Source organism: Protopterus annectens, chromosome 7.part1, assembly GCF_019279795.1.
Source record: "Protopterus annectens isolate FY-2018-M chromosome 7.part1, PAN1.0, whole genome shotgun sequence".
Taxonomy (NCBI): Eukaryota; Metazoa; Chordata; order Ceratodontiformes; family Protopteridae; genus Protopterus; species Protopterus annectens.
The window spans coordinates 28,756,702-28,769,691 of NC_056740.1; the positions used below are offsets into that span (position 1 = coordinate 28,756,702).

The following is a 12,990-nucleotide window of genomic DNA, read 5'->3' on the forward strand; positions in this document are numbered from 1 at the left end:
CATCATGTAAAGAGCTATGAAACATATTTGCAAATGAACTTGATAGGAGGGATAAGGAGGAAAATGGAGGGGATAGACTTGAGGTGAGTGAGAATGTGTTAGGATGGGTAGAAGTAAGAAGAGGGAGAGGTAGAGGACAAACCCGGAGACTTTGGACTAATTGAATATAGTCCTTGGAAAGAAAAGGAACAAGTAAAGGGTAAAACATTTGTCTTTGAAGAGTTGTGCATGTACAGATCCAGGTATCTTTTTGATATTCTCTTTTATTTGTGCCTTAAGAGTTGGTGTTTGCTGGGTTTCATAGGGTGAGGAGGAGTTCCAAATTTTGGCCAGGAAAAAGGAATGCAGAGAGTCGTCAGCTGAGCTGTTAACTGAGCTGTTAGCCTTTGTAACGGTACATGTTAGTGGTCTTTGCTGTCTACTTGGGTTAAAAAGTTTGGAGAATATTTTTCAAACTATGCATTTCTTTGGACAATAGAGAAGTTTATGGGAAGTGATTGAGAAAGTGTGAAGTAATGCCTTAGCTCTAGCCACTGAAGCTTTTAGTAATGCCAAGCTATGTTGTGTCTTATGCTGACGATTGGCAGTAAATTTTGCCACCTTCATTATACTGAGAGTTGAATGGATTGTAGGTTAATAAAGAGATGAGCAGTGTAAAGTAGTGTAGTGATAAGAGATTAAGCAATACCTTTCTGGCATTATCTGTGAGTTCTTGTTTGACAGTAGACAGCACCTCACTTTTGGTGGGTGTCTTTTTTACCGCTTGTCTTATATGATGATCAAATTTTAAACTTTCTTAAATATTGACTCCTAGAAGTTGTTTGACTTGGTTTCTTCTTTGTGTTCTTAGAAGAAGTGATATGGAAATTATTTTTGTCAGTTGAATGCTTTGGGATAAATACGATTATTTTTTAAAGGGTTAAGGACCAGCTATATATTAGACAGCCAGGCCTCTATGGTGGTTCATCCAGGAGTCTATGCTTTTAGTAGGACAGATGATTGCATGAATCATCTGCTTACTGTATGGTAATGCCTTAGTTAGAAGCTAAGTGGAGATGATTAATAAATATTTCGTACAACAGGGGACTTGAAAAGGGTCCTTGAAGGCCATCCACTGTAGTGGGATGGAAATAGATGTTTTACCATTTCTTCTTACTGCTGTTTTATTAGCTTTCGTAATTAAGCTACCCTATTTCCCCAAAAATAAGGCTGGGTCTTGTACTTTTTTCACCCACTGAAGTATACATTAGGGCTTTTCAGGGGATGCCTTACCCCCCCCCCCCGTACAATAATCTATATTTATTCATGTACACAAACTGACATTTATTTGGTACTTTTCCATTATTGGGCAACAGTTCTAGGTAACGTGTTAACAGTTGTGTGAGAATTCTACATAAATAGTGCAACAAACATTTCAACTTCAGAATATCTGCACCTTTGCTTTCGCAGTGCAATATTTCATGCTTAACCGAAAGTGCAGAAAAATCTCAATACATGTGTATTGGTGGAAGGGAATAAAACAGGTGAATAATTGCCACTTTTTTAGTGGTGATGTTTTCTTTATTCCTTACCCAAACCGTAAGAGAAGAATGATGGAAAGTCATGAAAATAAAGTCTGGGAACTAGTGGCCTTACTCTGTAATTACCCCTTGATAATGAAACATTACTTTTGTACACAATAGTCAAAAAACTGACAGCTTGCTGGCAGCTGAAAGCAGAAGCAATCCATTCTGTTGCCCTGTTAACAGTAAAGTTATTCAAATACAGTCATGTCAATGACATAAGTTTTCAACCCCTGAATTTCTTGAGACTTCATTTCCTGTAGAACCATTGGTCCCAGTCTGTCATGCCCAGCAATGCAGCTCTCCTTTTCAATGAGCACTGCTTGTCCATGTAGCCTGCTCATAGTGCATTGGCAACACAGCTGTTAGTAATTTTATCCCGTGAATTCTTCACCCAAGTCACGACCTCTTGTAGGCTAGGCTTCACAAAGTTTCCATGCTGATTTCTCTCCTTTCTGTTTTCATTGTAGTCATAGTTCCATGCTCAAATGGTCCTTTTTAATGGCTTGTTTATTGCAATATCAAGAGTCTGGAGATGGGCAGTCATTTGTGCGGGAATCATTATTTATTTGATCTATTCTTCTCTGTTGAAGGAAGTTCTTCATGTCTCTAGCTCAGTGAGTGCTGGCTGAATCCCAGACTAACAGACCTCTTCGCCACCTCACAAAACAAGTGGCAGCATTACATCGACCCACTTCCTTATAACTGCTTGTGTGCACCAGGCTTTTTCAGTTTCAAGAATGTAAATGCCTGAAAGATGTTCAATTTGATCTGTCTTGCCCTTACTAATGATTAGAGGTGGGGTTTTCTTTCCATCTGGACAAATTGCCAAAATACAGGTAACACGTGCACTTTCATAACCAGTGGAGGGAATGTACGTTGATGAGGCACCCCTCTGATCAATTGTTTGAGATCCTTGGCCCATAAACACTGCAGTTTCATCCATAGCAATCCTGTTGGAGAGTTGGTATTTAGAAAAGTCGATGCCATCGGCAAAGGACTTGAATGCAAGTGCACGTTTAATAACTTCAGTATCTTCCAGCTTGAACAGTGTTGTCGATTTTCTTAGAGGCAGTTCATATCGCTGAAGGAAGCCATCCAGCCAGTGTTATGATGCTTAGAAATATCCCCAGAAGAATTCAAACTGTGTTGCCATTGCAAGGGCAAATGCTTGAATATCAGCCCTGTGCACAACCAAAGCCTTTGCTCTCCTGTTAGCAGTCCATTCACAGATGATGCCTTCCAGCTCAGGAAGTAATGGTTGCCGACCTGATCCACACTTGCACTTCTTAGCATTTCCCTCGTCCACCTGTTGCCTAAGGTTATCGTACTCTGCTCACCATTTTTGGACCATTCGGAGATCCAACTTCTCGTTACAGAAAACCATCAGATTCTTTATCTGGGAGTCATCCACGATTCCTTTCTTGTACTCGACGGAATAGCTCTTTCTTTTTGCACTCATCTTGTCTGGGGGGGCGGGGTTAATTGAAGACTTGTGAGACAGCAGTGGCAACAAAAATGGTGACAGTTAAGAAGACACAACCACACCCGTTCATTATCAAGTGTGCACGTTTTATGTGCATTGTCTTTACTTTCACCAATAAAAGTATACTTGCCAGTGTTTATGGGCCAAGGATCTCAAACGTCAAGTGTGAGTGAGGATTAGGGTTACAGTAAGAACTGTGGAGGACTCCCGGGGAAAGACTGTTACAACTTTTTGGGAAGAGAAGAAGTTGGGAGTCCGAATGGTCCAAAAATGGCGAGCAGAGTACGATAACCTCAGTCAACAGGTGTCAATATTTTATAATTCAACACATCCGTTGTGTGTTTATTATCTTAACTGGGGCTTATTTTTGGGGTAGGGCTTGTATCATGACCACCTTGGAAAACCATGCTAGGCCTTATTCTCTGGTTAGGTCTTATTTACGGAGAAGTACAGTATTGCTACCCATATCTCCATCACTTTTATTTGTCCTACTTTGTTATATTCTCCCTTCTAGTCACTTATGTAACTGTACATGTATTTGGTTTGTTAGTTCTATGCATATATTGTCAGTTTTTCTATGGTTACTGTTAAGTGTAAACTATTGTATGCTCACTGTACATTTTGTTACATTATGATGTAACACTAGCTGAGCCTGCAGTTGGCCATTGTTGGATCAGTGTTTTACACTGGTGACCAACTTTAAATACAATAAAATAAGTATTTTTAATTGTGGTGCTAGAGCTGAAATCAAACATTTATAAAGTTTGTCTTTTTAATTTTTTTTTTCTTTGCGGTGTTTTTTTCTGGATATCATATGTGATCATATTTCTGGGTATTTTGAAAGCCAAGTGATGCCACAAAGTAATGGTGTCAGTAACGGGTAGTTATACAACAGGTTACTATCCATGTGCATCTGAGTTTGTCTGTTGCCCAGTTTAAGCACAACCTACACCAATAAATAGGAAATAAGAAACTTACGCCGGGGCTGGCACCCATGTCCCTATGGACAGAGGTAGCTTATAAATACCTGGCCCTCAGTGTCCTGGTACAGGATGCCAGTGTTCTTTCGGGAAAACTTGTCTTGGCTTAGAAAGGGTCTGCTGGGTCATTAGTGTAGTAAAAATCAATGAATCTATGAAAAATTAATGTCTGCAGCTTTTTTTTTCAGATGTTATGCTAATTTTAATGAATGAACTTAACATTTCAGTATTTTCAATGTTTAGGCTTGTGGTATCATAGTGGAACTTATCAAGTCAAAGAAGATGTCTGGAAGGGCAGTCCTGCTTGCAGGACCTCCAGGAACTGGCAAGGTAATTATCATACCAATTTTAACTTAATTTGTTTGAAACATTTTAAATAGTTGTTTCAGCTATGAGTAGATATGTTAAGGATGCAGAGCTTGACTCTGCACTGCAGTGCTAACTGGATCCTACTGGTATACAGTAATAACTGTAGATGCCCACTGTTGGCATTTAATGAGTTCTGTGTATTTTGGCAAGATCTTTAGAAAGAATTGTACTATACTATGTCTGACTGGAGTCTGTGTGCCATCAGGTAGAAGATAGTATTTAGGGATGTGAGTATGGGCAGGAGATGCAAATTCTTTTTGAGGTAGTCCCACTGTAGGAGAGTGCATTCTCATTTCGTTCTTTTCTGCTTGCTGAAGTCAGTGGTGTTTCAAGTACATTCTGATAGTTGTTGAGTTTGACAGTGGTAAATGCCACACTCTCTATTTTTTTTTCTGATGTTTGGTTATGTGTGTGTCCCTCTACTCGTGTATGTATACATATTTAGTACATGTGAGTATACAATGTTGTACGTATGGTGTGTATGTCTGTGTGCTTGTCTCCCTTTAAAATTCCAGCAGCAAATACTTTTTTATATGTTAATTTCCCTAGAGAGTTCCATCTTGAATACTTTTTTTTGCACCGTCCCTGGACCTTACCAAGTAACCACACTACCCACACCTATTCGGTCCATTTTGGGTGGGGGTGAACAGGAGCCATTCCCAGGCTAGGCGAGAGCCTTCTGGCCCACTCATTCCTACCAAGAAATCTTGATTGGCCTTGTTTTCCCTGGTGAGAGTCAGGTGATGGGAAGAAAGCCAGCTTGCTGTTCCTTGTGGGGGAGCCCGCCCTTTTCCCCCTGTGAGCATGTGTTTAACTGTTTGTATCTCCTCTGAGCTCCACTGTCACTGCCTCACTAGGGTTAGGGCAGGCATGCCTTTGCTGAGTTCCCCTGGGTTTCCTGGTTATACCAGGCTGAAACTCTACTGGATAACTCGGAGTGCTTGAACTAGGTGTTACCCTTATGGTGCACCAGAGCTGCCTTCCTCCCCTCAGGATGGGTGAGCCAGTAGCGAACACTTAATTCCATCCACTTCATGTAGCGCCTGCAGGCATCGATGATGTTATTCTGGTTGTTTGAATCTTAGTCAGGGCTCAAGTCCATGGTTGCTTGAATCTTAGTCAGGGCTTAAGTCCACCTTTGTGGAATACAAGGATAAAGTGTTTTGTTAGGAGGAGATAACAAAATTGTTAAAACACTCCCTGAAGATTTCCAGTTTGGTTATTCTACCTAGGAAATAAATCCTGAACATTGTCAACATTTTATAGGCTTTATTTAGAACACTTCAGCTAGGAGAGCTAGAAATTTTCAGATGATTTTATAACGTAGACATTACAACTTATTTTCTCCTTTACTACTACTACTAGTATTTCTAAAAAGAAAGGCATTTATAAGAAAAATGTCTTTAACTTAAGTAGAAATAAAATAAAAATAAGACAATACACAACTGTCTGTGTTGAAAATAAGATATGAAAAGAAATGTCAGCAGACGCACAACATCAAGACCACCAAGTTTTAATAGAGAAATACAAAGTGCTTTCCTTCATCCATTAAAAATGAACATCAGAGTGTCATTCAATGGAAACAACAACATTTACCTAACCAAATGGGTTACATGTTCATATTCAGCCAGTCACAAACTTGAAAACATTAAAATACAGTAATTTAAATCCAGGCACTAAAAACCAAGGTAAAAGTGCACTAATTTAAAATGGAACACCATTACGTTAACTAGTTCTTTTTTAAAAGTAAGGCATATATTTATATACGTTAACTAGTTCTTTTTTATTTATATATGTTGAAAAATGTAGAAAAGACCAGAAAATTCAAAGCAAAGGTGTAAAATAATACACAAACAAAATTTTATCAGCCTTTAAAAAGTGCCGCCAAGTAAAATCCAGCCGCTACGTAAAAATCCATGAAATTCTATCACAGAGGTCAGGAGAGTGAGTTGCATTCAGTTTAGTTTGCCAGCACAGCTCCCTTGACTCAAGTAATTCTTTCCAGGCGGGACAAATTCCCAGCTATATAAAGTAAATTTTAAGTTCTTGCACTGCATAAAATGGGGCAAATAAGTGCATTATTTGAATCGCACTTCCTAATATGAATCCTTGGCTTTCGGCTGGTCTTGCCCACAAGTATGAGCAAATCGGGCATGATGCAGCATGAACAATCCCCTGTTGTGCCACAACTGAACTTACATTATTTCTAATACTCCTCGTATGTGTAACCAAGTTACTGGTGGCACCATCATAAATTGACACTTGGCGCAAGCACCACGCTTACTCATACCATAAAAAACATTACTGCAGCAAATATTCTCAGCTATGTCCTTTGTAACCAATGTCCTTAATAACCTTTCATTGTTATAGGAGAAGGTAGGTACAATTCAGAACTTATGAGAGCTGCCAAAAGTTTTAAAAGCCAAATGCCAGTTCTTCATGGCATTGTCCTTAAGCTTAAAGCTAAATTGACCATAAGAAGTAACCTTAGCTCTTTGAAAGTTACCTTCCTGCAGTACCCTTCCTTCTAGATCCCACTTGGGTCATACCATCTTTCTGGAGATGTATGGGTGTAAATCTATTAATACAGCTGTACAGTACAAACTACTTCATCCCTTTAGCTAATTCCTTTGGGTAACCTGTCTCAATAAGCTCAGAAAGGATGACCACTTCCAACACAGCAAATGTGTCATCATTTGATACAAGTCTAGGCAGCCTTACAAATTGTCCCTTAACCAAACTAATTTTTACTAGATAAGATAGGAACTAGTAAAATGCAAAAATGAATTGGAGGAAAAGGAAGGTTTCCTATAAATCATAGATTCATACTTGAAGAGCTTGACATTTTTTATAATATTAATATCAAGATAATTGATCTGATAGAAATCAAAATGATGGTTAAATTGTAAAAAAACACACAAAAAAACAGTAGTCCTATTAAGGTAGCTTAAAAAGTCTTCTAACATCATAACATTACCTTTCCAAAACAATATAATGTCATGTAAAAACTTGAGGTAAAGGGAAATTTGGGGTCAGTAGGTACTGTTTACAAATATTTGCTCCCGATGGCACATAATATTCACAAAGATAGGTACTGAGGCTACCCCTATGGCCACCCCATTCATCTGTCTATAATATTCCCCCTCAACATTGCGAATTAATACAGACACTATCAACTCTTCCAACAGATTTCATCCTGGATCGTTAATGTCCCAGTAACTAGAGCTTCATTAAGTCCCCATATGGTGAAGCATAACCAAAAAAAATGTTGACATTAGTAGTTATCAACGACCATTCTTTGAAAATGTTGGCGAGGATGGAATTTAGTAAACAGTGCCAGGAATCCTTTAAAACAGACTTTATCACTGAAAAAAAGTTTTCAATTTAGCATCAACAGACTTGGCACTGTTTTAAATCTATTAGTAGCCACAGTAAGGTAAAGGGGATCAAACTCCTTAAAAAGACTTTGGGTTCTGAAATAGCCGGTATGAGTGTTTTGTGATGATATAAAATTAATGAAGAGAAGACAAAGGCTATAGCGATAAAATGTGCCCACACATGAATTGGTCCCGCAGTACTCATATTTACAGGGACATGACAAAACTAAGTATTTTAGGAGTATAGCTTTAAATAGGATTTGGTTATGGTAGCTAAGGATGTGTGGGAAGAGACTAAAAAAGGTAATACAAAAGCTGAGAAACTGTAAGTTGCTGCGTATGGATATTGATAGCAAGATGTAAGCAGTAAAATGTTTTTAGTCCACTTAGTTTTATATATAGGTCAGGTATATTTTTATCAGCCAGAGGAGAAGTTGTGGACAGTAAAAGTTTACTTTTATTTGGGAGGGAAAGAGGGCAAGAGTCGAGTGGAATAAGTTGATCTCCCATCACGACAAAGAAGTTTAGGATTACCTGATTTGAAGGGATGTTTTAGAGCTATGCATTTTAGGCTGTTGTACATAGCACAAGCAGAAAGCTACAATTCAGAGTGGAAAGGGATGGTGATGAAGCAGGGAGGAGGGTAATACAAAAACAAGGAAAGAATGGGATTTTGAATGCAAATCCTTAAGGAGAATAACAGAATGCTTTGTTCATAAAGTAGCAGAAAGTATACCAAGAACTAAGCCGGTTCATAAAGTAGCAGAAAGTATACCAAGAACTGAGCCATTCGGGATTACTACAGTTAGGCGTGCAGAGAATAGACCAAATATGGCTGGAATTAACTGGAGGAAGCTGGCAAAGGAACCAAGGTATTGGGAACAAATAATTTGAGAAGAAAAGGAATAGAATGGGACGAAGCCAAGAAGACATTTGGACGCAGGCTGGTGATTACCTTCTCCATTCATGATTGATATCAAAATATAGACAAAGGGAAAGGGACAGGCTAGTCCTAAATGAAAGACCTGCATTGGTTGAGTTTTTAATTGAATCTAGAACAGAAGCTGCCATTATAAAAGGGATAATTAGTAGAGCATATGAAATATTGCACAGTAATCATAGGAATCGCTCAAAAGAGGTCACTATAGACTGGAAGAGGGATAAGGTTTGCAGTTCACAAAGAAACAATGGATGGACATATATGCCTCCCAAATATACAACAAAGTCTAGAAGATTTAGGATTTTTGCCTGGAAGTGTTTGGAGTCTGCTTGGGGTGTAGAAGTATTTATGCAAAGCGTTTTTCCTCCAGTAGATGGAAATGTCAGGAGGTGTGATGGGGAGGGGAGGTAACTGGGAACATATGTTTTTGAGTGTAATGAGTTGGCAGACTTTAAAATTTCCCTACAGAGTATTCTCAGGAGTACTAGATGAGAAAATGATTGTCCATAAGGAAATGATTTTGTTTTTGAGCTGGTTGGTATACAGGATCTGAATTGAATAGACAGCAAGGCCACTTGTGAAGCTTAATTTTGGTGTCTGACCCCCCAAAAAATAGAAAATCAAAATCTAAACCAACTGCACTTGAAGTTGTGAATATTGTAACAGAGATACAGAAACAGGAAGTGGGATCTTTAGAAAAACGTAGGAGTATATTGCATAGAAAAAAATGAAAATTATGGGAACAGTATGTGCAGAAAAATGTTTTGGAGGAGGAATGAGGTTTGAGCGAGGATAAATTATGCATCGCATACATTGTTGGATATATTTGTAAATCTGAACTTATTAATATGGTTTGATTACTTGTAAGTTTCCCTATGTCACAAGTGATAATGTATTAAACGTGCTTAAAAAAGGGACAGTTTATATGGCTGTCTACACTTGTATCTAATGATGAAACATTTGATGGGCTGAATCTGACATCCTTTCTTAGATTCTTATTGAGAGAGCTTACCCAAAGGAATTAGTTGAAGGGATGAAGTAGTTTGTATTGCATAGTCATTGTACTAGGTCTCCCTCACTACTTTTCAGAAAGATGGTATGACCGAAATGGGATCTAGAGGGAAAGGTATTGCAGGAAGGTAATTTTGAAAGGGCCATGGTTATTCCTTATGGTCAGTTTGGTTATAAACTTAAGGACATCACCAACAATTGGAATTTGGCTTTAATACTTTGTACAGCACTCCATAAGCTGGGAATTGTACCCATCTTCTTCTTGGGGGGGGGGGGGAGGAAAAAAAAAGGATGAGTATTAAGGTCAAAGTTGAGAATGTCCAATGGTGTAGTGTTTCTTATGGCATGATCAAGTGTGGTGCTTGCCCCCAATGCTGATCTGTTTATGATTCCACCCTTAACTAGGTTACATGTACGAGGAGTATAAGAAATAATGGTAAATTTAACTGTGGCACAACAGGGTTTGTTTGTTGCTTCATGCCTGACTTGCTTGTCCTTTTATGTGGGCAAGACTTGAGTGCCCGCTCAGAGCTAGGATGTATGAGCACATAATCATTATTAGGAAGTATGATTTAAATAATGTACCAGCTTGCTATTCTGTGCAGTGCAAGGACTTTAAAAAAATTTGTTCTGAAGTTGTTGTCTTCATTTGATCTTCAACCTGTGGGTTCCCGGATCTGGCACAGATCCGATTAGGCCGCATCTCCAGCATCTGATCAGAGCTCAAAGCTCCTCCCCTACCCATAATGTCCCAGTCTCCTTCCTCCCTTCAGATCTTGTTTGCCGCGCTAATGTCCATGTCGTGATCCATACTCTCTGCTAAATTTATTGGGTAAGTGACTTTTATTCCTTTTAGCTCTGTTTTTCTAATATACTTTCCCTCTTTACTGTTTTTCTACCTCCCCTCACACTCTCTGCGTCGGTTAAAAAAAAAAACAAAAACTTTCTATTTCCTGTTTAACTTATGCGTGTGGTCTCTGTGTGAGTAAGTGTGTTGGGCCGTGTGGTTGGGAGTACGTCAGAAACTCACAAGTGGTTGGGAGTATGTCAGAAACCCACAAACCAGGCTTCCGAAAATGCACAGTATGGCCACGTGCTCGCTGCAGCTGATGGCCACACACTGTGCGTTGAATGTCTTGGGGTAGCCCATTTGAATACCACCTGTTCCATCTGTGCCGGGTTTAATCCCTGGGCACTGATGGGGAGGAGAAATAAGTTAATTCTGAAGGGCCTTCTCCCTCCTACCACTGGGGCACAGGCCTCTTCTGCCCCAGCTTCTACTTCTGTCTCTGCCCCAGCCTCTGGGACTCAACCTCCTGCTAAGAGGTCTGGGGATGGATCAAAACAGCCAAGTCCAAGGACAGAGCCAGGAAGCAATCCTCGGATCTCTCTGCTTTGGCAGGCCCTTTGGTGAAAATTAGGTTGGCCCCGAGGATGGAGTCTCTCCAGCTCCATTCCCCTCCATTCTCTCTGGAGCCGCAGGAGCTTTGGACATGATCAACGGCACAGGCTTACCCTCACCGCTCCTCTAGGCCAGTGTCGATCACCTCCTCTTCTTGCTCCACTCGCAGCCTTTTCCAAGCAGATTTGGATAGGATGATGTGGAAGTTTATCCGCACTCCGATACAGTTGGGAGTCTTGCCTGCCCCCTCTACCTCCAGAGCAGGGGGCTTGCCTGCCCCCTCTCCCTCCAGAGCAGGGGACTTGCAATTTGTGTTTATCCCTATTACTCCTTCTTCGATCTGACCTCCAGTTTCAGAGCCTTTTGGATCCGAGGACATTTGGTGTCGAGGAGTCAGCTTCGATGGTACCTTTTACTTTGACGATGGCCGTGGTCCTGAAAATGTCTGATCAGACTAGCTCTGATCCATCTGGCTCTCGGAGCCGTAGTTTCAGCGCTGGATCCGAGGGTATGGCGTCTGCTCTGAGCCTTTCGGAGCAGAGTCTTCCCTTTGTCATCTGTGCCTGGAGGTTTGGCTCTGGCCTCCCCCGCTGGGTCAGAGGGTTACAGCTGTGGCCATTGTTCTTTCCCAGGAGGTTCATTCCCCTTTGGCTTTCGATGTGGTGGAGAGGGTCTTCTCGATCCTATCGAGACCTTTGATGATGATGTCTTAGGAGTCCGTCCTGGCTCCCTCTGTTTCTGGCGCAGGGACCGCCTGCTGCCTCTTTGCCTCATGGTGCACCCTCTTGGCAGCAGTGAGAAGTTGGCGAGTCCTCTCTAGAGACCATCCACTGAGGAGGTTCCTCGCAGACGTACGTGAAAAAGGAGGCACTTGGACTCCCCACTGGCGTCCTTCACAGAAGACCTCGATTTGGAGGAAGGGGAAGGTTCACCCCGAGAATGTCTCCTTTGGAGACGCCATAGAAATCCCACGCCAGTGTGGGGGGTGGTCTGCCCAAAAAATAACTCTGATGAATCTGTTCCTGGAGACATTTGGCTCAGGGCCCTCTACTTCCTGGTTGTCCCCTTCCGTGGATCCTTTGGATCTTATTACAGCTCTCTGGCGTGGAAGGAACCCGATTTATAGTGGAGCCCATTCCCAAATGGCCTGGACAAGGTTTCGCGTCCCCCTTCGGGCAGGACCCATTGGACTAAAGGATCCCTGGTTGATGCCATAGTGGTGGCAGCTTCCATTAAGAATGAGCTCACCCAGGAGAGCTCCACGGTCCACCCTCCTGACTGAGTCCAGGATGATGGACCATTTTGGGATGTGGTTGTATGCTTCAGCGACCTTTACTGTGTGTGCTCTGAATTATATGGCACATGTGATTATGCTGCAGCGAGACCTAATCAAGGAGGTCGCTGAGTCTACCCCCGGGACCATATCGGCGGAGGACAAGAAAGTGTTGTCCTCCAGAATGGTCCACGCTGACATCTATTGCTAACACGTCTATGCGTTGTCTCTTCCATGCAACCAAGGGTGCTGCTAGAGCTGCCGGTATAGGTGTTGCTATCAGCTACCACGCCTGGCTCTGTGCCTTTTCGGATCCCTTTAAGGTATCTTTTACGAATGCCCCGTATGACGGTTTCTCCCTTTTTTGGGAAGTCAGTATGTGACACCTTAGTTTAGAGTGCGAAGGACTGGAAGACTCTGTCTGCCATTGGGGTCTGCTTTTCAGCCCCTTAACAAACCTTCTTGAGGAATCTGAGAGAGGCTAAGAAGATGTGTTTATGAAAATCTGAGCTACTCTCCTTCTCCCAGGGGCAGAGGGGGATTTGATCGATGCCGCCCTAGAGGCAGAGGGGGTCCAAGAAATCAAGGGT

General features: G+C 41.3%; 1 protein-coding gene across 1 annotated transcript in view; it reads left to right on the plus strand.

Moving 5' to 3' along the window:
* The window catches only part of RUVBL1 (RuvB like AAA ATPase 1), an 876,627-nt gene that overhangs the window by 44,753 nt on the left and 818,884 nt on the right, over positions 1 to 12,990 (plus strand). Inside the window, exon 2 of the mRNA XM_044078536.1 lies at positions 4,272 to 4,358. Within this exon, the coding sequence (XP_043934471.1) occupies positions 4,272 to 4,358 (87 nt within the window). The remainder of the gene's footprint in view (positions 1 to 4,271; positions 4,359 to 12,990) is intronic.